General features: G+C 39.2%; 1 protein-coding gene across 1 annotated transcript in view; it reads right to left on the reverse strand.

Moving 5' to 3' along the window:
* Positions 1–26,599, reverse strand: part of lrp1ab (low density lipoprotein receptor-related protein 1Ab) — a 194,676-nt gene that overhangs the window by 66,716 nt on the left and 101,361 nt on the right. The window contains exons 7-23 of the mRNA XM_036591878.1: positions 24,631–24,793; positions 22,557–22,779; positions 20,225–20,414; positions 18,681–18,824; positions 17,333–17,569; positions 16,416–16,596; positions 14,986–15,208; positions 14,329–14,518; positions 12,825–12,953; positions 12,240–12,380; positions 11,266–11,391; positions 10,812–10,928; positions 10,606–10,686; positions 9,896–10,063; positions 4,631–4,813; positions 3,055–3,252; positions 1,480–1,725 (exon numbers count right to left, since the gene is read on the reverse strand). Of these exons, the coding sequence (XP_036447771.1) occupies positions 1,480–1,725; positions 3,055–3,252; positions 4,631–4,813; positions 9,896–10,063; positions 10,606–10,686; positions 10,812–10,928; positions 11,266–11,391; positions 12,240–12,380; positions 12,825–12,953; positions 14,329–14,518; positions 14,986–15,208; positions 16,416–16,596; positions 17,333–17,569; positions 18,681–18,824; positions 20,225–20,414; positions 22,557–22,779; positions 24,631–24,793 (2,940 nt within the window). The remainder of the gene's footprint in view (positions 1–1,479; positions 1,726–3,054; positions 3,253–4,630; positions 4,814–9,895; positions 10,064–10,605; positions 10,687–10,811; positions 10,929–11,265; positions 11,392–12,239; positions 12,381–12,824; positions 12,954–14,328; positions 14,519–14,985; positions 15,209–16,415; positions 16,597–17,332; positions 17,570–18,680; positions 18,825–20,224; positions 20,415–22,556; positions 22,780–24,630; positions 24,794–26,599) is intronic.

Genomic DNA, 26,599 nt, shown 5'->3' on the forward strand with positions numbered 1-26,599 from the left:
ATAAAAGTGTACCATCTAAAAGTCTGGAGACCAATCTGACTGACAGTGAATGCGTTGAACAATATAATATATGCTAGTCCTGTGCACCTTCATAAGTTTCAAATTAATGGGAGGAAGCCAGGAAGCTTAATAAATAAGGAATTTCACATGACCAGAATGATTAACAGAGCTGTAGATAATTATACAACTACTGAGAAGGCTGCATAGAATTGAAGAAGAAACGTCTAAAATACCTTCCAGTGTCCAGTAATATTAAAATCTGCACTGTGTAAGTCATTACTGTACATAGGTGATCGCTCTCAAACAATATTTTGACATTATCAATAATGTTGATAATAAATAATTGTCAGTAAATATTTCCATCATCCATTTTTCGTTTACACTGTCGGTGATGTCCAACCTAGAGTACGTTAACAACCTGAACCTCAAGAGGGCAGCAGTTCACTTATAGTGTTGTACTTATGCAAGCAGATAGTGAAAGAAAAAGAACAATTATGGACGAAAGTTAAAAAAGGAGTGTGGGGGCATTTTCCTGAAACGAAGGATAAAGTAATCAGACACAAGTCTGACTTAAGCTTTCCACAGAAGCACAATGTTACCTTCAGCCACCGGAAAAGAAAATATGATGGTATTGATTCCAAAGCAGCAGACCAGTCCGTAAATGATGGCTTTTCCTTTTCCTTCAGTGTTGTGCCAAACCACTATAATTCCTCTCACGACGTGCAGTTGACACTGCTAGTGGTCAGAATGAGCTAACGTTACCGATACAAAAATCACCAACACTCATGACGTTACATCACTAACATTAGTCACTAGAATATTCTCAGCTGTTTCAGCTTTTATTAATTACAAGTATGTAGCAGCTAGTTCAATAAAGTTGAATATTCGCCAGCTCATCCAATCACAGCGTTACACACATAAGCTAGCTATCTACCTACAACTTGTTAAGTTTTGTAAACTAGTTTAAACATGAAAACAATGCCATTTACTCGTCCTGGAAACCTATTCACACAGAGCTTGTCTAGTAAACTAGTACATTAACACGTTAAACCGGTTAAATGATGCTACAGTCTGAAGAGCTATAATGTTAGTCTACATACTTGTTGTTATATCGCATATTTTCAGCTATTGTTTTTTACTTACTGTAGCTCAAATTTATGGGCAGATACCATGTTTTTTTCCCCATGGTGGTAAATTTAACTCTAGGTGAACATCTTCAGTTCGTCAGAATGCTGCCGAACATATTGTTGTGACAGCTATTCACATGAGACAATTAATAGATTAGTCGCATGAATAATCAAATATCAAAATATTTGTTTGTCGCAGCCCTGATAGTTAACAATAATCATTAGGACCCAATGAACCCAGTGATTCCAAATGTTTGAACGGCAGTTCCATTTTCTTTTTCCTCTTTTCCTCTACCACTTTCTGCCTCATTTGCTCTTCCACTCAGCATGTCTCTCCCCTCATTTCTCTCACCAGTGCTCTTGCAGCTCTCGTTGTCAGGCTCCAGGGCCCAGCCCTCATAGCAGGCGCACTTGACGGTGGCCTTCTCTTGTATGCAGCGCTGACTGCACTTGAGGTGCTTGGCACAGAAACTCTGGATCTGGCAGGTCTTGTTGTCAGAGCCCAGCTCCATGCCCGTCGGACACGAGCACAGGATGCCCTCACCCGGGGCGATCGAGCAGTTGTGGCTGCAGCCTCCGTTCTCTACTGAGCACAGGTCTGCAAGAGATGTGGAGGAACAAAAAGACAGAAGCAGAGTAACTATAAGGGTTAGGATGTGTTTTTTCAGGAAGAAAACAGTTAGTTGAGAGAATATCGGTTAGAATACCACTGGTCAAATGCAGAAGTGGGCAAACTGCAAAAAAATGAGGTCTTGGCAAATTTAATCATCTTAAATTTAGTCGATATATCTAATGTTTCTAATTTTGAGACTGCTAAGAATAACAGTGGATCATTTTACCTATTTTGTGACACTTTTACGTAATTTTATTAAATGAAATTATTTTACTATATTGAGAGATAATTTTGCTGGTTTAAAAAAAAAATGATCTGCCAATACAGTGAGAGAATAAATGTCTAACAGTAAGTTAAACCTTACAATAACTGAGATATATCGACTGACCAAAAATCTTACCATGTAATATTTTTCCTTATCATTCTATGGAATTTATTACTTTTCTAAAACTCATTTTAAAGTCCGAATAGCATTTGAAACCTGAAAAAAGATAAAACAAAACAATTATATATAAAAACAGCAAATAACACTAACAACAACTCCACAGAGCCAAATCAGTATTTTTACTATCACAAACTTGGTTTAGCATGTTATTAGCACCCCTTACTGCTGACGTTATGTTTGGTTCAAAATGACCAAGAGAAATCTTCCTGGGGGCTGGTACTCTGCCAGAGGGGGTGTCCGGCAGATGGCAGATGCCATCTAAAATACAATTATTACACATGCTGACCACTTGTACAATCTGAGGGCAAAAGAGCAGATGCTCAAGACCGCTCTGGGATCCATCTATCCATCCATCTATCCATCCATCTATCCATCCATCCATCCATCCATCCATCTATCTAGCCATCTGGGATCTACGATGACTTGCATGGTATTTTCACTGTATTGTAATGTTGAAGTCTGTAGGAAACCTTTAAGTAAGAATTACCTTGCACTTTGTGCACATGACAATAAGTAATGTTTGCTTGACTTTGATCTGCGTATATGACTTCTACATTGAGGCCTTGTACGCTTCAGAATTTCAACTCTGACTCACCTAACTGTCCTGCTAGTTTACGCTGCTGCAAGTGAATGGCTAGATTTCTTCTCCTCATCCAATGAGTAAACACACATGACCACAGAGTGCACTAAAGAGGCAACTGTTCTAAATTCAACTCTTTTTTGCTAATGACAGATTGAGGATTGTTTTTAGATATATGAAACACATTATCAGTATCTGAAAAAGCGTGGATTTAGACAAATATCGTTAGTGTTTTATATCTTATGCTTACGTTGGATGATTCAGTACCAACATGTTTGTGCTTGCTTACCGCAGAGCTTCTCGTCTGAGCCGTCAGGACAGTCGTCCTTGCCATCGCAGAGCTTTTCAGCAGGCAGGCAGATGGAGTCGTTGCTGGCACACACATGGTGCGAGAGCTTACACATCAGCGCCTCGCAATTATCCTCATCCGAGTTATCCTCACAGTCGCTGTCCCCATCACACACCCACGCCTTACTGATACAACGCGCTAAAGAGCAAGAGAGAGAGAGAAATGGTGACAGATACTTTTAGAGCATTGTCAAGGTCTTAAGGACAACACTGACAATGTCTTGGACTTCATACATCATCTTCAGTTTTGCTCTGGAGCTTTAAAGTTAATGTAGTTAACAAGTAATGTTAACTCAAACCCCACCTATTAGCACACTGCAATGCTAAATCACCACATTCTCCAGTATGATATATTGTGATCTATAAAATCAAACAAGCATGGACAAAATGCAGGTTCCAAAATAGTTGTTTACAGAATTAAAGATTAAAGATTAGTTACTTGCAAGTGAGAGATCATGAGGGCATGTAGTTAGCGCAATGCTAATTGGCAGTCATAAGCTTCAGCTACTTGTTAGCCTTCTTAGCTACTTTGCCTTGTAGTGAAACTAAAAAAATTTAAAAATCAGATTTGGGACACATCCACTATATGGCCCAAAGTCTATCACAACTATATAAAACAAAACCATGGGTGTAAATATGGAGTTTCCCCCTCCTCTTCTGCAGTTATAACCGCCTCCACTATTCTGGGAAGGCTTTCCACAAGATTTTGAAATGTCTGTGGAAATTTGTGCCCATTCAGTATAAAGAGGACGAGAAGGCCTGGCTCACAAACAACGTTCCAATTTATCCCCAAGGTATAAAAGGTGTAATGGGGTTGAGGTCAGGGCTCTGCACAGGCCACTGGAGTTCCTCCACACATAACTCTCAAAACATGTCTTTATGGACCTTGCTTTGTGGAACTGGAAAGGGCCCTCCAAAAACTTTTGCCATAAAGTTGGAAGCATATACTTTTCTAAAATGTCTTTGTATGCTGTAGCTTTAATATTGTCCTTCACTGGAACTGAGGGGCCCAAGCCCTAAAAAACAGTCCCAGACAATTATCCCTCCACCAAACTTGACCGTTAGCACTATGCACTTGGGTAGGCAGCGTTCTTTTGGCATCCTCTAAATCCTGTTGTTCCTCCTAGACACTTCCATTTCACAAAAATAGCATTTACAGTTGACTGGGGCAGATATTTCACAAACTAACTTGTGGCAAAGGTGGCATCCTATGACGGTGTCACCTTTAAAGTCACTGAGCTCTTTAGTGTGTGCCATTCTACTGCTAATGTTTGTCTATGGCAATTGTACAGCCATGTGCTTGACTTTATACATGATAGCAGTGGGTGTGGCTGAAATACCTGAACTCAGTATTTTGGCAATACAGTGTATTTTGGCTGATATAAACAACTGCATATTATATAAGCGGACATTTGTGCAGATTCGAGTTTTTGCTTAACTATTTATCTCCTACTTGGACTTAAATGACTAGAACTAGAAAAGAAGACAGCACGGACTCTAATGTTCAGTCTACCAACCTGAATCCCTGCAAGCGAACTTGACGGCAGGGTCGCACATGTGTGTGACGCCCTCACAGTGCTTCTCGTCGCTCAGGTCCATGCAGTCGGTGTCACCATCACAGCGCCAGCGCATAGGGATGCACAGTCCGTCCATGCGGCACTGGAACTCATCAGTGTGGCAGCCTCCAGGGGGACGCGTAGCTGCAGGAACAGACCAGTGAGAGTTACGCAAAGCACACACACATACATACAGACAGAGAGCTCTTATTAATCAGGCTTAATGAGCTCGGCCTGGCTGCTGTAACCCACGTGAGCTGTGGTCATCACTGGGCTGGCTGTCCAAAGCAAACGTTCTCACGGACAGCAGCCCAGTGCTGGCATCATTAAGCGGCGGGCGCAGAAGCTGGTGCTCATGGCGAAAGTCAGGCTTTGGCAGACCCTTAGAAGCACACTGGAGTGAGACTAATGACTTCTAGGGACATCCCAATCCAATAGGACAGACTGGTGTCAGAGTCAATCAGGGCATATTTGAATGGATCCACTATAACAAACCCCATCCAATTCCAATTCTTTGTTAAGGCTATTTTTCCCCCAATGCACTCTATTACTGCCACAGTTGTAGAGTTAACATAAACAGACACTATCCACAACTTCAGTTTTCAGAAGTTACCAAACAGTTTCAATGTCTTCATTGTGGAACTATTTTAAAGCGACATGTTAAGCTAGCTGAAAGTGATTGAATGGCTATTATTTAACCACTTTCTGCAGGTCGCCTAGTGGTTATTCTGGTTAGTCTCTTTTCCATAATATGCTATAGCTGCATGGTGCAATGTTTCTTGTCCCAGCATTCAGAGGGCTGCGGTAGTCTTTATGTTTCCTTCACCGGACTAAACAGGTTAGAACCTGGGAGCAGGAAGAGTTGTAAGCTCTTCACTGCCCTCTGATGGAGCACAGAGTTCAAACTTCTCATGGTTATTAAATATGAGAATGTAAAAATCTAATTTGCTTAACAAAAATCCAGATTTACTTTTTGATGGCTGTGAACGTGAAAATTCTCACACATCCCTAGCTCACGTTAGAGCTACTTGAAAATTACTGTATTGAAGATAGCATAAAATGGCCATCAAAAAAGTCGTCACTCTACGCATGTACAAAGCATGAAACAGCATTACAGTAGAATTTTAAAGTAATTGGTAAGCTAAACCTAAACTAAACTGATTTAAATAACTTTAATGTATGTAAAATGTGTAATGTGTAGTTGTACCTTAAAAATACTAATACCTGATCAAGATATTGGCAGGTATTTTATTTTAAATGACTTGGGATCAGAACTAGGGGCAAATAAATAAATAAATAAATAAAAATGTATTGGGACATCCTGGTTCTCAGGGACGACGTCAGACGCTGGCATCATTAGACTGTGGGTGAAGAAGCTGGAACTTATATTGAAAGTCAAGCCTTGGCAGAAGTTTGGCACGGCTAGAACTGGCCCTGTGGAGCACACTGAAGTGAGACTAATGACTTCCAGACACGAGGCTAAGCCAGGCCTACAGGCTCTCTCACACACATTCACGCAAGCTGACGCACTTTCGAACACTCACACACACTCACTGTAAAGAGGGCAGATCTCATTAGACTGTGGCCCTGACTGTTCTGGACTGCAGATCTGTATGTACACTGCCTGTCAGAGGTTTGAGGACACCATACCTTCTTTGGAAATCTGGTCGATTTTCACTGTTAGTTTTCATTATGGGATCTGTACAGTACAGAATGTAACTGCTGCTTGATTTACGGTGTAATTGAACATTTGTACAAAAAGCTGGCAAATAAGTACTCCACTTCAGCTTTGTAGAAATTCAGACCTGACTGAACATTCAGCAACACTTTCGACAGAAAGCAATTTTATCTATAAACTGTTCAGTTCTGTGATAATAAAAATATTTCAGGTTTACTTTGGTTGTTGAACATGGTTCTTAAAAAATGAAAAGAATAGTGACATCCCATAATATGCCAGTCTTAAAATAAAATAAAAAATGGGGTTTTTGCTCTGATACATACATACACACACACACACACACACACACACACACACACACACACACACACATATATATATATATATATATATATATATATATATATATATATATATATATATATATATATATATATATATATATATATATACACACACACACACACACACACACACACATACATACATACACACACATATATATATATTCCATTTTGACGTGTTATAGCTCCGTGGCTTGACGCATTTAGCCGTCTGCAATATATATATTTTTTTATGTTTCCTTTACTGGACAAACCAGATTGTTAGCCAACAACGTAACTTGTAAGCTCTTCACTGCCCTCTTGTGGAGTTCAGACTTCTCATGGTTCTCAAATATGAGAAAGTATAATGCAAGAGAGAAGTCAATTTGCCTATCAAAAAAACAGATTTACTATTTGATGGCTGTGAATATATACATTCAGCAGAACACCTGCTTGTCTAAAAGCTACATGGTAAAGTTTTGTTAATTTCTTCAGTTTACACCAAGTCATACTGTGTCCTGAACCACATCAATAAAAGTGTAGTCGACATTACTGAAGAACTGGAAGTGTTTCGACAGAGAAGTTTTGGGGATATATTTATGGGAAAAAATTTGGGTGACTGCTGACTTTGTGTTTGTTAGCCTTGTAGTTTCAGTTTAAAAGTAAAGAAGCAAAATTTGGATGCCACACATGTCTTGGCTGATCCAGTACATCTGGGGTAAGTGAAAATATGCTTTTAAAACCTTTTGAGCGAGGTGTCTCCAAACCTTTGACAGGTAGCGTACAGCCCTAGGGCATCAGACTACACAATAGACTTTTCTCCAACTGCACAATGGGCAAAACTGGGGCCAACCATGAAGCAACTCGCGACTTTAGGAGTGAAAGCATAGAGGACAGCCAGCAGAGTGCGAGGAAGAGCACATTCACAAATATAAAACTATGTGTGAGTGTAAATGTCAAGTGTCCTGCACATCTGTTCTTGCATAATCCCCTTAGACAGCAAATTTCACAGCTGTCATTAATGCTGCGCTCCCCTGAGACCCCTTCTCTCGCACACACAATGATTTGGCATACTTGAAGTTTCCTTTGGGTCGGCACGCCGCACCACAAGCCCGCACAGCAGTTTTTATACACAGGCAGAGTGCTTGGGAAATCATGATTTACGCGAGTTAATGACGAACCGCATATCTTCAGTGTGGCTCAGCTCACAATCCAGAAATATCTAACAAAGCCGCATGAGCAGCAGCTTTACACAATAAATAGGGGAAGGTTTTCTCCACTCAGCTCTACACCGCACCACTAAATCCAGACGGAACACTGGATGGAATGTTTGGAAAGCAGCACAGACACTGCTACAGGAGTGGTGCACAACTGATTCAACCTACTAATGGCATAAATAATTAAACTATTGTGAGACCACCTGTCATTTGTTTAATTTCCTGTCAAGACAACCATTAGGTACAATTCATACATTTTACAGTTTTAGGAAAAAACCAACAAATTATAAAAGATATATTTAAAAAAGACAATTACACAGAAACCTGATATAACATCAAATTTAGTGTGTCCATCCTTTGCCTTCCAGTTTCCATTCTTTTCAGGAGACTTCTTTTCGGCACTTCTTAAGTTGGTCCATTTTCAGTGTTCTAGTGCAAATTTTCTTCCATCTATTTATTTTTCTCAGAAATGGCTTCTAGACAGCTACACATCCTTTTAGACCCACTGTGTTGAGTTTTTTTCTCACACTGGAAGGATGGACAGAAACTTTTGTTGGGAGGACACAGTTGTAACAAGTTGGTTTTGAGACTGGAAAGACGCAACAGTAAAAGTGGCAATAGTGCACACCAAAATAAAGACGCTAACAATTTAACAACATATACTAAATGGCTGTTTTGCCTGAAAAATACACACAAGAAAGGTCTCCAATTTTTTGTACTGGATATGCCAAGTTAAAGGTGGGAAAACACTAGGAGTGGAGCATCTCTTACATACATGCTACCTTCATAGCTGTACAAGTTAAGTAGTATTTCATATGTATGTACTAACAATTTATTTTGTTGGTCCACTGTAGATACTTTGTAGATACTCACACCTCATCTATTACTCGTGTAACTAACATATAAAATGTGTTTAAAGGGAATCCCACTGATATTTCACAATTCCTGCATAATATCTAACACTTTAATTGACAGCAACCTACATTTACAGTATTTGGCAGACACTCTTATCCAGAGAGACTCACAGTTTAATCATGTTACAGGAGCAGGCAAATGCAGTGTTAGGAGTCTTGCCCATAGACTCTTACTGGTATAGCATGGTGTGCTTACCCATGTGGGGGATCAAATCCACTACACAATACAAATTCATTTGTTAAAATATAAAGAAAGTGAAATGGTGCATTGTAGAGAAACTTACAGACTGATGGGGACATGATGGGGATAGGAAGCAGGGAAGTCCAACTGTTATATATAATAGTAGTTTCCAGACAGTCTATTCTGTGTGGACAGAGCTGATATCTAAAATTAAATGAAATGGAACTGGAATTGCTACTTAAAAGTCTGGAATCAATTTTTTCAATAATATAAGCAGTTCTGCTGAAGACGTATACACATGTACAATGACTGCAACAGGACATTTAACAATTAACCTCTACTATGAGTGCAAATGATGTGAGGAACAGCTGTAGCTGATTCTGGCTGCATAACTTCCCAGATGCCATTACCTTTTAAAGGCAGTGATCTAATATCAAGGCAGATAACTAAACAAAACTAATATTTACAGTAGGTTATTTATCATTTAGTAACTACTTGCGGCTCCCAACGTATTTAAAATGTCTAATCTAACTTAAAATATTTCATTCTATGCTGTATAAATGTCTATTGTATATAAAGCCACACAAATGATGCGAAAAGTGATTCCAAACTTTTGAACAGCACCTCACAAATGACCCATGTTCCCTGCAACCTTTTTTACCAGAATGAAGCTAACATTGCCTGGCTGAGTCAAATCTAACAGATCTGCTACAAAGAGGCAAATATCTGTGGAATGACTATCCTCAGGCAATGCTACACAGGAAGCAGTATTTCAGTGCTGACAGTCAAACATTTTTTTGTTTGTTACCCTCAAGGAAGTGTAGCCTGGAAACAATCAGATTTCCATAATGAAACTGCAGCAGATCCAGATGTGCTTGTGGGATCCAGGGAGGTCAGGCTAGAGCAGACTCACCCTGGTTGGTGCAGTTGGCACTCTTCTCGTCGCTGTTGTCTCCACAGTCGTTGTCTCCATCACAGGTCCAGTACTCTGGGATGCAGCGGCCGCTGTTGCATTTGAACTGTACGCTGGAACACGAGTGACTGCAGCCTGCTTCGTCACTGTTATCTCCACAGTCATTATCTACACACAGTCAGTAAGGAGGGGTTAAAAATCACTGAAGACTCAGGAACTGCCTATGTGATGTTGCATGGCAATGTAAATGTGGTTTCTGAGACATCACAGAAAAGGTGAATTCAAAAAGGGCTGCTTAGTTTCTGTTTTTGTACTGTATGGATTGGACAGTGAATGATATGCTTTGAAACTTTTAAGACCAAACTCTTAATACTTTAAGAAAGGGAGGAAATTTCAGTTTTCCATGACATGGGCCCCTAAATCCATGTGATGGTTAGGGGACATCCAGGAAAAGTCTGGAACCAAGCTTCAAACTACCTCTAAAGACATCAACTTATTTACTGAAAATAAGAAATTCTTATTACTTTCTACTGTATTTACGTTTATTTGCATTTATTCAAATGATATACAGTGCTTTTACAAGCAAAACACATTATGGCTAGCCTTGATGTGCTTTTAAAGAGTTAATAATGAAGCCTGGTTGAATAAACAAACAAGAGTACTAAAATATGGTAAGGATTTGAAATGAATCGCCTAAAGAGGCTACTCACCATTATCACAACGCCAGTTAACATTGATGCAGCGTCCATTAGCACAGGTGAATTGTGTGAGTGGGAAACAAGTAGGGTAGGCTGAAGAAGAAAGAGAGAGGGAGTGAGAGAGTGAGAGTTAAGAGCTTGCATCACCACTGAGCAAAAAGCAATCAGACTAAAGTCATTATAACTCTATTGATTAAAGCTGATGGAGAAAGGCTGACCACAGGAGGCTGGTTCATCAGAGCGGTCTCCACAGTCATCGTCCAAATCACAGGTCCAGGAGATGGGGATACAGCGGCCACTGGCACACGGGTACTGGTTAGGAGGACATGTGCGAGCTAGGATGGACGGAGAGAGAGAGAGAGAGAAAGAGACAGAGAGAGAGACCAATGTAAACACTTCACCTCAATCCAGAGCAGAGGGCTGATACTGTCCTGTCCCTTTGCGAAATTACTAGTGATGTCCTGACTTAACCTAAAAGGTCAGAGCATATTTTAGTGGATCAGTATCAGCTATTTCAAGCGTGATTCAGTTTCTGAATCAGACACTTTGTTAAGGCTTTTAACAAAATAGAAAAATGCGGCAAAAAAATGCAAAACCACTTGATCGGGAAATTCCTAGCAATAACGTTTGAATTACTGGTAATGGCACTGGATGCACACTTAGATGTTGTACCTGAGCAAGTGCTGTTGGATTCGTCCTCATCACTGCCACAGTCGTTGTCTCCATCGCAGAGCCAGCGCATGGGGATGCATCGGTTGTTTTGGCACTTGAAGCGGTCAGCTGGGCAAGTATGCTGGTCTGGGGAGGAAAATACAACCATTTTACCTGACTGTGTTAATCCAGTTCTGCACAAACTGAACTGAACGGCTGTGTAACCTATATATATATATATATAGGCACACTTTGTAGTTCTTCATTTTCATTCTCAGCACTGCAGTGACACTGGTGTGGTGGTGGTATGTTAGTGTGTGTCATGCTGGTTCAAGCAGATCAGACACAGCAGTGCTGGACTTTTTTTAAATACCTAAGTGTCACTGCTGGACTGAAAATAGACCAACAAAAGATTTTCACCCAAAAGCGTCCTGTGACCACTTAAGAAGGACTGGTGGACGACTATCACAAACTGTGCAGCAACAGATGAGCCATTGTCTGCTCTGCGATGGTCCTGTGGGGGTCCTGACCATTGAAGAACAGGGTGAAAGGGGAAGGCTAAAAAATGATGCTATGTGATAATGATGCTGAGATAATGCTATATATAGCACTGACAATCATCTTCATTTGATTATACTTAAATACAACTTATTTAATGCATTTTATTTATATGAAGTGTATTTCACACTTCGAATATACTGTCTTACAAAACTGAAACAAAACTTCTCCATTTTTGTTGTTTTTAAATTTATTCCACGATTTAATGAAAACTGCTTTTTACACTGTATGTAAATTTCCTGGAGAATGGACATACCAAAACGGTCCAAAACCTCACTTTTATCAAAACTAAGAAAGTTACCATTTTGAGGATACAAGGTTTTGTTCGGACAGTGAAGATAGGTAAGCTTTTGGCTGTTCAGGCAATCACTGTATATTCTACTAAAAAAGGGGGCATATTCTGCATTCACATAGTGAGAATGAGAAAGGAAGCTCACGGCAAAGCTCTGGGGCCTCGTCGCTGTTGTCCAAGCAGTCGTTGTCTCCATCGCATTTCCAGCGCTCTTGGATGCAGCGGTTATTCTTACAGGCAAACTCTCCCGGCTGGCACTGAGGCGGAGGTATGTAGGATGGATTGGCTGCAGAAACACAGAACAAAGCTTCACAGCTCTCTGCTAAACATCCAAACATACCAGCAAACAACAGGCCATAATTTGTTAAGATGATTATGCTACAAATGAAAAATATGTATAAAATAGTTTTAACCTAAAGAAGTCACACTTATTGCTGGCAATAAGAAAAGCATATGCATGAATATGTATTGCTGGCAATAGGAAAAGCATAAGAGATGCTTTATTATGATCAATTTGATGAGACTGTCTCACTCCAAAACAAAAAGTGTCAGTAGAGTAGACTCAACCCTCCCAATATAAAACGTAAATCAAATGTAAATGTAATCTATGATCAAAGTATGTAATCACGTACATACATTAAAACAATTATGCAATACAAATGAAAACATACAGCAAAAACCTTTAAGGGTTATTTGGGGAAGTGTGATGTCTGATTAGTGGCACTCCTACCTTTACAGGTTTTGTTGTCCGAGTCCAGAATCTGGTCGTCAGCGCAAGCGCAGGTACGCCCCACCGGGGTTAACAAGCACAGACTGCTGCAGCCACCGTTATTGGCCCGGCACAAATTGTGGCCTGTAACTAAGAGACCACAACAAAGGCTCACTTCAGACCAAGAGGATATCTGACTTCTAAGTGGACAAATAAGGTAATAGCTCAGAGCTACAACCTTTTACAGAACTTAACAGTACAGGCTGCTCAAATGTGAGTCTATCAAAATCATGCTATTTCAGAGTCATACCCTGTAAACATGTGGTAAAGATTTGACAAAGGTTATGTTCGCACTGCATATTAACTAAATTCAATCCTTCTCTTCAAATGTGACACGCATTTGTTTTCTGCGTCACAGTATGAACAGCAAAAAGGAGTTTTAATACAGATTTGGGCCACTTTAACTATGTTCACATTGCAAGTCTTGTTGCAAGTCTCTTGTTGCAAGTCTCAGTTCCAATCTTTCTAACATGATAGTTCATATTCTTGTAGGTAAGTGAGTCAAGTCTGTCAATAATGTGAACGAACTTCTGTCCTGAAACAACCCGCATGCACACATACTAATCAATAACATCACATGAACAAAAGAACGTGCGTCACGAACAACAAACAAATTAACCAGCAGAACAAGCCAACGTCATGAAGATCATTTGTTCAGAGAAGCTCTCAGCTGTTCATTATCAGTGTGAGACGAAGGTGAAAAAGGGTCAGATGCATTGATTTTGCAACGTTTACTGGCACTGACTTCAGGCCAAGTTAATAGTAAAAGATGGGGCATGCACGTACAATGGAAAAAAAACAACAAAAAAAAAAACACAGTTCCGATCCATCCAATCTCATTAAGGTCATATGGTTATGAATAGGATATGTATGCGATCTAGAACAATAAGTGGCTCAAGTCTGATTTGAAAAGATTAGATTTGTGTATCCACACAGAAATGTGTGACATCAAGGCAAAAAATCTGATTAGAGCCACTTCAGCCCTGTAATGTGAACATAATGTGAACAGCCCCTCATATGTGATACTGGAATTCAATACAAATCTGATATGTGGCAATGTGACCTCTGTCTAAACAGTCAGATGAGAGTTTATATGGACTTTTACAGCAACCCAACTGAATTTTCATCCTAATGTTGCATATATGGACACAGACCCAGTATCAAAATGTCTGTTACTTCGCATCTTGTTTCAAGGATTTTCACAAGGAGTCAAAGATTTAGAGCACAAGTTCATGACGGTTGAACAGTCAAATGCAAATGAGCTCATGATGTAAGTGGGTGAAGTTAATGCCAGCGTCATCATCTAAGTTTAGCAGACACTGATATTAGCTATGACAGATCAACAGACTGTATTATCAGTGTTTTTTTTAATAAACGTCAATAAAGAAGGTCCATTTTCATAAGCCATTTGAGTGAACTCAACAAGTAAGCTATGTGCAGTGTAAGTGCTCAGAGCGGTCAGTACTTTGTTGTTGCTGTGCGTCGTAAGTGCGGATCTCATAGATTGGAGGCCGTTCATTGCGCAGTAGCGTGACCTTCTTGGTGATCTGGTCCAGCTTGTAAATGCTCCCGATCCGATACTCATTCCAGAACAGGAAGTTCTTGTAGTGGGACAGGCCAAAGGGGTGGTTCAGCTCCTGCCCCTCATACACCGTCTAACCAATCAGAGAAGAGCACAATATATATTTTTATAGACGTTGCGCATTCCTGGCATTACTTTAATTACTCAAGCAACTCTCCAACAATTCAACAGGTGGTCTGCTTTATACTGTAGACCAGACAACAGAATTAAAATCAATCAATTTACAAATAATTATCAATAACCCCAAAAGGTTTTTGATCAAATTTATTTTTTAGTTTTGCACTAGAGTGACAAGGCTAATGTAACTAGCAAGCAATGGAAGCTTATATTTGACCAATTAGCATTGTACAAACTGCATGTCTAAGTGATCACAGATTTGCCATAGTAGGCACGTGTGCTGTTAAGTAATCTCATATAGACTTGATTAAGGTAAAGAATTGTATACATTTTCAGTCAAACTATTCCTTTAACCATAGGCAACACTGTTGTGTAGCAGTTAGTCACCTTAAACACTATTAAAAAGCTTTCATTGTGACTTACCCTGCGTTCAGTGGTGTTAAGCAGCACCATCTCAATACGGTCGTAGTAGGCGTCCACCCAATAGAGTATGCCCTGCTGGATGTCCAGGCTAAGGCCATTAGGCCAAAGCATGTTTTTGGAGGTGATAAGGATGCCAAAGTTGGAGCCATCCATCCAGGCTTTTCTAATGCTGCCACGATTCGCATCTCTGGAGTCTTCCTGCCAGTCACTGCAATACAGCATCCTGAAACACAACAAACACATCCATATTACTGGACAATACTGATTTCTTAATTATGTTTTGCTATTTTTGGATAATAAATATCTAACTACCTATTCCACATCACTAAGCATGATACATTTGAATTGACAAAGGCAAAATCTAAAACAATCAGGCATACACTGCTGTGCAAAAGGCAGGGAGCATCCCTCATTGATTAAACCTCTAGTCATAACAGCTTTGTTCATTTTCACTGTCAGAAAAGATTAACGCAGGTGTCCACCCTTTGCCTTTATTACAGCTTTTACTTTTTTCTGGAGACGTTTCTTAGTTTTTGTTTTTAGTTTTTCAAATAAAAGATATTCTTTCCCACTTGCAAAGTTCAGTCTTATAAGTTGGTTATATTTTCTGCTTCTGACAATTCAAGAATTATAAAATCTTATTCCACATCTCAGATGTCCAGTTTCATTGTTCCAGTGTTCATTTTGTCTATTTCTTTTTCTCTGTAACAGTTTTTCTCAACAGCTACACATTTTTTCAGACTCACAGTGTTGACTTGTCTTCTCACAGTGGAAGGATGGACAGAAATGTGTGGATTTTTTCAGATCTCAAGCAAGAGAGGAGCTTTTCTCTTCATTTTCTCCTCTCTCTCAAAATGAAAGCTTTACGTTCTTTTACAGTACTTAACTGTCACACTGTGACAGTTTTAGTGGTCTACCAGGTCTTGCATTATTGTTAGGAGTGCTATTTTCTCTTCAACTTTTAAAAAATGTTTGAACTCCATTTCTAGAAAGTCCTGTTTTTTTCACATATTTTCTTTTGACATCCCCCTTCCTAATTCAAACAGATTATCCTGTATTTAATTTTCTCAGAAATATCTCTCTTGAAAATTTGTACCTAATGACTGTTCTGACTAGAAATTAAATTAATTAAATGAAAGATGGTTTTTTGCACAGTACTGTATATATAATAACTTGTAAGAAAATGTCTAACAGTACAGGAGAGGAATTAATTCTTCCTAACATCCGTTAATGTCGCCAACTTTAAAAGGTTTGTTTTTCTTTTTAAAAAAACTTCAATTGATACATTCATCATGAAGTATTTTTTTTTATTTTTCCTTACAGCAGTAACAGTACACTAAACAAGCAACTGTAACATATTATAGGTATACATGAGGTGTACATGTGTTTAATGTAATTTGAGAATTTTTGTTGTTGAAACTCGCTCTTACCCATGTACAGGGTCCACAACTATGGCTCGTGGGTGGGTCATCTTGCCCTCGATGAGGGTCTTGCGAGTCTGGGAGGCTTTCTCCAGCTTTGCCACATTGATTGTCTTTTCAAGTCCATCATCTGCCCAGTACAGGTTCTGACCCATCCAATCCACAGCTATTCCCTCAACAGTGTGGATTCCTGCAATGAGAAGAAGATTACAGATTAATTTCAAATAAATAAAAAAAAGAAATTATTTTGGAATTAAATTCATATGTAGGCTTGAATTCACTGTTTATGTTTTATGTATGTAAGTATAAGCTTTTTTTAATCAAAACACATACTGAACATTTTTTTTTTTTCATCAAATGTAGGGCCTCTCCTTTCTTTAGGTGGTAGTAGCAGACTGCAGCATCTTGATTTAATTTTCACAAGTAAGTCTTTTTCTATTGCCATAATGGCAGGATGGCGTAACTGATTTCGGACAATCGTGCTCAGGTGTTTAAATGGCATAATCCACATAACCACTGAACACAGCATTCAGTTGTATGCAAAAGCTTGAACAACTCCAGCCAAATTACACATTTTGTTGATTTTCTAAGCAAAGTGAACACATCCTCTACAGGGAGTTTAACATATTAGAAAAACATAAATATTAAATGTGCCTTAATTTTATGCAGATTAAATTACAGAAGTATGTGTGTACTCGTTTACACAATTCAGGAAAGCATATAAATTGACCAGGGCAGCCCAAACTTTTGCATACAACTGTATTTATAATCCTACATTGCTAAAGTTTAAAGGCCTACCTGGCTAACTATTTTCATCTGATATTAAGAAGTTGTTGCAATTGTGGTTGGCCTAACAGTAGGGTTACAATTACTATGGTTTACAAAGAGTTTACTAGTTATGAGCAGTGCTAATTTCCTGGCCTCACCATCCTTCACGATGACGTCCCTCTCAGTGCCGTCGATTTTTTGCCGGCCGATGGTGTAGGTGGTAGCATCACTGAAGTAGATGAACTCTGTCTCAGCGTGGAAGTCCAGAGCCCTGGGGTTATTTAGGTTCTCAATGGGAATGATGTGCTCATCGTACACTCTGGCATGCAGATCCATGCCCCTGATAACACCCGGCCGACCTTTACCATAGATCAGGAACAGCTCGTGCTCTGGTTCTGAGGACACAACAAACATACAATAAAGTCAGAATCATTAGGCTTCAGAAGTCAAAACACCAATCCCTCATTTCTGTTTGTAAGCAGAAGAGTAGGGCTGAACAATAATTCTTCTCATCAAATTAGCACCCTATTTGTTATACTGGATAGTGATACTGCAGAATTCTGTAATATGCAAATGAGCCCTCTAAGCAACTACCCACAGTCACTAAACCAACTGGCCACTTCATTAAGTACACCTACCTTGCAGTGGGCCAATTTACCATATATGTGCACTTTGTAGCTCTACTTGTAGACTTACGTCCATCAGTTTCTCTGTCTAATTTGTTAGCCCCTTCTTAATCTGTTCTTCAATGGTCAGGACCCCCACAGGACCACCACAGAACATATACTATTTGGTGGTGGATCATTCTCAGCTCTGCAGTGTCACTGGCATGTTAGTGTGTGTTGTGCTGGTGCAAGTGGATCAGACACAGCAGTGCTGCTGAAGATTTTTTAACACTGTGTCCACTCACTGTCCATTTTATTACACACTCCTACCTTGTCAGTCCACCTTGTAGATGTAAAGTCAGAGATGATAGCTCATCTGTTGCTGCACAGTTTGTGTTGGTCATCCTCTAGTTTTTCATCAGTGATCACAGGAAGCTGCCCAAAGGACAATAATGGCTGGATATTTTTTGGTTGGTGGGTTATTCTCAGTCCAGCAGTAAAATTGAGGTGTTTAAAAACTGCAGCAGCACTGCTGTGTCTGATCCACTCGTACAACACACACTAACACACCACCATGTCAGTGTCACTGCAGGCCTGAGAATGATCCACCACCCAAAGAATACTTGTGGGGGTCCTGACCACTGAAGAACAGGGTGAAAGAGGACTAACAAAGTATGCAGAGAAACAAATGGACAAAGAGTGGCCAGTCTGCGTGTGTGTATATATATATATATATATATATACACACACACACACACACACACACACATGAATAACAGCTGACGTATAAAGGAAAATACACTTTTATTCTTGTAATAATGGTGGTATTAATCATAACATAGAATTAGGGAGGTGCTGTGAGATACAGGAAGTTGTGGCTACGGCAGGGGCGTGTACTCACTCTTGCAGGACTTGCCATCACTGCCCAGGCTGAATCCAGAGCGGCAGCGGCATGTTCGAATCTTGTGGCTGTTGGCCAGCAGGCAGATGTCTGAGCAGCCTCCTGGCTTTCCGAACTGATCAGGAGCACATGCGTGACTGCGCACTGCCATAGAGGACACATATACAAACATCCTTTTAATCACTCACACATGGGTTAACAACACTGGTCATGAAAACAACACAGCTGTGGATGTTTTCACTGATAAGCTGATGAGTTACTTACTCTATATAAAACACATTTATAATGCTCTACAATGTTCATATCATACATGTGGTCATGTCATGCAGTATAGTAACTGCCTGTGGTTTCTGTTGTTTCGCTTGCTGCATAGAGTACTGAATGACTGGCCAAAGAAATGGAACCAAAGAATGTATTATAGTTAGATTAGTTGATTAATTGAATAATAGTCCATTAATGGAATAACAGCTGACAGGTAAATTATGGATTATAATTTTATTCCATTCTGTTTAAAGAATTATTAGTTGACAATTTCAGGCTTTACAGGATAACTTACAGCAGTGCATGCCCACTATAATTTAGTGTGTGTTTTTATTTCCCCTGGCTCAGTAATACTACTTCTATCAATTTTAACAAACAAAACTGACTTAGTGTAGCTTCAAGCTGGCACCTTTCTGACTGGCTTTCCACACATATGTATGCATGCAATTGCGTACAAAGGTTGAAACGCATTTGTAAAGTTAATGCCATCATATCTTTACAAGTTATTCAAGGGTTTTCTTTGCAGTATTTATCAGCATTTAGGCCATATATCTTTGTCTTCATGCTAGAGCATACCATGTTGAAACTTGCTAAACGGCTTCAACAAAAGTTTTGGGCACCCTGGTCAAATGACATGTTTTGTTGATTTTCTAGGTGAAAATTAGTTAACAAAGCCTCTACATAGAACACACTTCTACATATTTTAAAGCACAATTAATGTTCATTTGCTGACTTCAATCTCGGGGGGGAAAAATTGCCTGGGCAAAGGTTATGGCACATTTTGTATTTTATGTTTTATTTTTGCCAATATTTTAAACTAAGCAAATAAATAGAAACTGAGCACTAAACCTAGCAGAAAAAAGGGCATTTTTATGTTTGCTCTCTGTAGAGGAAGTGTTAACGTATTTTCACTTAAAAATTCAACAAAATATTGGGAGTGTCCAATTTCTTGCACACTGTACATAACAAAAAACAATAGTCTGTGATTGTTTATTATTTATTCTTACGTTTTTCTGTCAAAGGAAGCAGTTCTTGGCCAAGTTACATGACAAAACAGACCAGACACTCTGATGATGGTAGAAGCCAACAAAAACTGAGCCAATAGACACCATGAAAACACCTCATTTGTTGAAGGCTAAATAGTCAGCTTTCAAAAAGAAGACTATCCTAATTAAGTCTTATCAGGTAGTGTCACTGACAGTCTACCCAAAAACTACGTGACAAAGTAAAGCTTTAATCCATCACTTTGTGTGATGCCCTGAAGATCAGAGAAGACATCTTACCAGCAGGCTGGCGTCTCTGGTGGTAGACATGCAGAGCTCCACCCTTGTCCACTCTTGTGACCACCTGGAACTCTGAGCTGTTGAAGCGGTTGACACGGATCACGCTGGTCTTGGGCTGCATGTTGGCGTTGTCTGAATTGGTGGCATACAGGTAGTTCTCAAACACTGTTAGACTATACAGGTGCTCGATCTGATGGAGCAAACAAAGATAGAAAGAACAAATAAATAAATAAACAAACACTGGGTAGGGTTATAATTGGACAGGGCTACAATAATATTACATTTGTATAGAAATATTTGGCAACACCATATATGCTCAAAAATCTCTCATTCACAGTGTTCTTAAACTGCAATCAGATGTAAGGCAGGAATGTATGATATATGTATATATATATGTGGGATATATATGTCTGTATCTATTAGCTTCGACATTTGTTTATCTCTGTGGGGGATGAACTCATGATGGTTGCTTGATGTATTTGCGCAAAGCATGCTAGGCACTGTAGTGAGAAAACACTGACGGATGAAAACACTAAAAGGATACAAAATCACGAATTACATCAAACCAGTGAGGCTGAGGGACGCAATTCTGTAGATTTAGGCCAAAATGCTCCTTTAACAACAAATATTAATAACAGTTATTAGTACTACAGGTCAGCAGTACAGCTGAGGAAGAGTAGCTAGATTAAGGCTGCATATATCATCACATCCCAGTCACAAGAATAGCTACCAGCAGGACTTAGTCATATGCTGGCTGTATTACAAACAGGAAAATTCTTGATTCTTGGAAAAGGGAATTTGTGCAACAGCATAACTTTGAAAGAGCTGACAGAGCAGGTCAGGCAAAATACCAACAGTGTCTACAACAGAGACAATACACAATTTCACCCTTTTCCCTTAAAGCCAGCCAAGATATGTTTGGTGTCTGAAGTTTGCTTTATTGGTGTTCTACTGGAGCTTTGAGGCTAATGTAGGTAGTAATCGACACCACTGATTAACAGTGTGCAAACTGCATGTATAAATCATCACACAATTACCTCAAACCACATAGACAAGTTATGCAATCTCAAACAGACTACCTTATATGGTTTCTGACTCTGCCTAACATACTATTATAGATAAAAATAGACAAAACATTGACAAATTAAAGACTCAAAGATGGCTGTTCCTATTGTTTGTGGCTATGCAGTGTACCTTTGTTCATTTTCTAGATAAAAGTACAACCTACAGCATCAGAAACCAAATAAGCAAGTCGATTACTTAACAACTGACATGGTTTGATGTTCCTGGTAAATATATAGTACTGTGCAAAAGTCAGGGACCACCTTCATTTATTTGCTTTTCACTCAGAAAGGCCATTAAATGCAGGTTATTCATTTTCAGAATCAGGGAAAAATGCACAAAACATTTAAAAGAAAATTTACTCAGAAGTACCAACAATTTATGTTAAATTTCTGTCTTAGTGTGTCCACCCTTTGCCTTTACTGCAGCTTCCATTCTTTCCAGGAGACTTACTTCCAGTTTTTCTAAGAAATCTGCAGGGATATATTTTTCCACACTTTCAAAGTTCAGTGTTAGAAGTTGGTTGCATTTTCTGCTTCTCTTGTTCCAAATGATCCAAACACATTCAATGATGTTGAGGTTTGGACTCTGGCATGGTCAGTCCACTGCTCTGAGAGCAGCTTTTTTGTTCAATTTGCAAACTTTTTTTAATTCAAATTTCCTTTTGTCAGCAACAGCAGCATTTTTCAGATCTGAGCCAAGAGAAGAGCTTGATATACTCTGAATAACGAAAGTTTTACGTACTGTTTAGCAGATTATCAGAGTTTTTTGTGGTCTACCAGGTCTTGCATGGCTATTAGAAGTCTTATTTTTTATTTATTGTTTAATCATTATTTGAACTCCAGTTTTGGAAACAGTTTTGGATTTTTTCCCCCACTTATTTAGCTTTGACTTTACCCATCCTTATGCAAGTGAATTATCTTAAACCTAATCTCCTCAGTAATACTGCCTGAAAAAAAAAAGAACTTATACTTAATTGCTGTTTTGACCAGAAATTAAATAAATGAAGGGTGGTCTTTGACTTTGGCAAAGTACTGTAAACCTCTATTACTTGGTAGCTACTTTAGCCTTGGAGCTCCAGTAGAAAACTAAAGAAGCAGTCTTCAGACAACAAACATGTCCTGGCTGATTAACTAGTTTTGGGTTAAGAGAAGAACTGGGTAAATGTGCTTTTTTTATCAAACCACCACTTCAAAGTGTTCATGGATCTGTGTATGTACATACTGATAGTTGACAGATATGAGTGCATGTGTGGCCCCCTTCTACTCACCAGCAGGCCCTGAATGATGGTGTGTCTGTTCTTGCCCTCATAGTCCACCACCTCAATGTAGTCCAGATAAGCATCAGCCCAGTACACCAGCCTGCTGACCAGGTCCAGTGTGATGCCGTGTGGGAAGACAATCTTGCTGTCGACCAGTTTGGTGCGGTTCTGCCCGTCCATGTCGCAGCGCTCCACCTTGGGGATCTGCCCGTAGTCAGTGAAGAACATCTTACTACAGAGACAGAGAGAGAAATAATCTGCATAAATAATGGCAGACATGACTAACATTTTCACACATGCATTTTTTGGAATATGCAACCCAAAGGAACTCCAATATAGTCCAAATAAGTAATACCCCCACAACATCACAGTTGGCATGAAGAAATCACCTGGGCCATTAAGGCCTAAACATTGCATTGAAGCTCTTAACTCAAAGACATATTTCACATTCTAAGCATTACTATTCAGTAATTACAATGGAAGCAATGCAAACTGGTTATTCTTAAATTATAAGAGTAAGGAATGTAAGTTGACAGTTCCGTTGAGACATCAGTCATGTTATGTAGTATTCTGCAGTGCAGCATTGCATCCCTCAGGCTCACTGGCTTCACATAATTCATAATTTTGTATACTGTATATTGTAATCTCTCACCACAACACCCAGCATGCATTACACAAACACATAATACAACCATTGGGTATCCCTGCCCACAGTGATGAAGAAATGCGTTAGTAGAGGCTAATACAGATGTGATATTGTGCTTTCTAGCTGTAACATTAGCTCAGCCTTCTTCATTATCAAGCTAACAGAAAAAAAAAACATGGCAAATCAAGTATCTTCCCCAAAGTACTTGTAGTTTTCAAAAGCTCCATCATCAGAAGGAAGCTTTCCTGGACTTCAGATCAGAAAATCCTGCTCTAGAGGTTCCTGTGGCCTCATTGCAGGAGGTGAATAGGCATGTTTGCAACAGATGTACATACTTAAAAAAGATGGTTCTTTAAGGGTTCTTCAGTTAAGAAAATGGTTCGATATAGAACCATGAACATTTAAAAAACCATTTGCACGATTAAAGGGTTCTTTGCATCATGGCAGTGTTCTTCAGATTGCAGACTGCTGAGTGCTGTAGATGGTTCTATATAGAAACTTTCTGAAAAGGGTTCTATATAGCACCAAAAAGGGTCTGCTATTATTTCAATGTCAAGCCTGTAACAACAGAAGAACCCTTTTTGGTGCTGTACAGAACTCTTTTTAAAAGGTTCTATATAGAACCAACTGAAGAACGTACTCTATCAATCTGAAGAACGCTTTTACGATGCAAAGAATGCTTTAATCATGCAAATGTTTTCTGAGTGTTCATGGTTCTATACAGAACCATTTTCTTTATTAAAGAACCATCTTTTTGAGTGTGTAGTAAAGGTTACATATATTATATTTTGACCAGAGTGTCTCTAATCGTTTAGGTACTAATTGGTGGAAGTCACACTACAGGGGCCACAGAAATGCACCATAGTCACAAATATCTTAGAGTTAAGGACGCTCAGAAATCAACATTATCCCAGCACCATCCGATGGCTGTGAAATAGCAATGTGTCACACAGGAAGCCTATATACATGCAGATTGTGAAGTAATCACTACACAGGATTTGTGTCTAAGATTAAAGAGATCATAAGACGTCTATGTAATTGCACCAAAAAATGGACAGTGACTTTTGTCACTCAAACAGATGGACTTTAAGGGAAGTGATACTAGAAGAGAGGAAGCATGCAAAATCATGACCTGGTAAGAGTCAGCAATAATGCCGTCAGCATGCACGCACACATGCTCATCCCAGTGTGCAACACCACCAGAAATATATCCACTGAAGGTAAAGTTCATAGGCTTTCCAGACATTAAAGTGATTACATTGACAGGATTAAAAAGTGATACATCCTGCCCTCTTACCTCAAATGAATTTGATCAGTCAAGAGACAAAGAGACATCTGAAGTCCAATATTTACTTCTTTTGTTGCTAATGGATACGTGGAACTGACTAAATTAAAGACAGAATTCAGGCTTAAATCAGGTGTTCGAGAAAGGCTCACCCCATTGTTGGGTCAAGTGCAATGCCTTTAGGGTTGTAGAGCTCCAGGTCCAGCAGGATGATGCAGGTGGAACCATCTTTGGTGCAAACGAAGATGCGGTCATCCACATCGTCTACGAAGTAGAAGTTCCCTGTCAGCCAGTCGATGGCCATCTGCTCCACATCTAATAGCAGGAGGACAAAAAGAAGACTCATCTCAGTCAATTTTGCTGCATCACTCTGTGCCTCAGGTGTAACAGCTCCAGAACGAAGCTAAAGAAACAAACTTTAAACACCAAATATCTTCACTAATAGACTACTTTTGGGGGAATTTGGGGAAAAAGTTGTGAAAATTAGACTTTTCACTGAACTATTTCTTCAAAGCCTCTTGTCACATATGCACAGGAGTCAAAATCCTGGTGAAGCAACATCATGGCATATATTTTGTACAAGATTCAAGACAGAAGCAGCAAAAATCTGCCCTGAATGCATGTCCGTTACTTCACGAATGTTTGGGTTGCATGATGATGCAAAGCCAGAACATGACCAGTATGTAGCAAAGTTGGCAAAGCAAACCCACTCATGTGAGGATTTTGGCTTTACAGTTTCGAGAGAGAAGAGTTGCAGGAGTGTACATGATTGAGAAATGAAGGAGCTGTTGGTCGTTCATGATACGGACATTTTGAGGTAGCAGGTGGGTACACAAAGCGGAAGCTGTTAAAGTAGTAAAACATCCCGCTTGAGGAGTAATTTTTATTCATTTATTATTTTCTTCGCTAGCTAGTGAACGCAGATGCAAGCCAGAGAACTAATTTTGCCAGGAATATCTTATAGCAGCTATATAACTGTAGCAACTTTACATCATCATTACAACGGAGAGAAGGAATTACTCAAATGACAAATGATCTGTGAAACAAGGAGGACAAGAAGTTAAAAGCTGCAGTTAGCAAGGCATCTGCTGTCTAGATATTTTGCCTGAGTTTAGCTTCTTTTCTCCGACTACAAGGGTAAACATGTATCTGGCGTCTGTTTTTGTGCTGAATAAAGACAGAATTGCTGAGATTCCCAATGAATATACACTGTTAAAGATGCTGTGTAGGTACATTTTTCATTAGTCAAGGTAAAAAACAATGTAAATGTACTTTCAAAGGTACAACAGCTACTTTACTGACGGAGCTGTCCAGCAACGGTTACAGGACATTGATTTAATAGCGTGAATAACGGGTTTTGTTTCATCCCCACATATAACATCAGTAGTCTAAATAACATCAAGCTCTTCCACTCACAGCTGGTGTAGACAGCTTCATTGATTATAATAGGAGCACCTTGCTTTTCTGCCTGTTCGTGTCACTTCGCCTATTCGTGTCACTTGCTGTTAGGACGAGGTATATGGTTATTCATAAGCAACATAATTTACATTGATATCACTTAGTAAAGCACAGTTTAACAACTACTGGAGTCTGCTTAAATTTTGAACATAGAAAACTGTGTCAGCTGACATGAGTTATTGGAATTTTTAGGGGAATTCCCCCAATTTTTCAAAATTTCTACACAATTTAAATGTTCAGCTGTAAACAAAGTCATGCAGAGTTTAACATGAAATGATTCATTTTAAAGAAACGTACTTATTTGGATTTCTTTACAATGGTAGTGATGAGAGCCAGAGGACTCGATGGCTACAAAAATACAGCCATTCTATCTTATTCAAAATGAGTCATGAACGTACATCTTCCTTCAGAGTTTTATATGTGATGTTGATAGTGGAGAAACAGTGATAAGCCTGAAAAAAAGGAATGGATTTAAAAATGGATGAATGGATTTCAAAATTATGTATTAGGATAAAATCTTATCTGAAAACTATCCTAAAACAATGTCTAAGGCATCAGGCAGTGCATTCATTAACATTACTGTAGCTTTAAAAGGTATTAAACTCTTCAGATGTTCAGTTCCCCGTCAAGACCAGTGCAAACAATTTGGACTTTGAACGGACC

This window comes from Colossoma macropomum, unplaced genomic scaffold (genome assembly GCF_904425465.1).
Source record: "Colossoma macropomum unplaced genomic scaffold, Colossoma_macropomum, whole genome shotgun sequence".
NCBI classification, from domain to species: domain Eukaryota; kingdom Metazoa; phylum Chordata; class Actinopteri; order Characiformes; family Serrasalmidae; genus Colossoma; species Colossoma macropomum.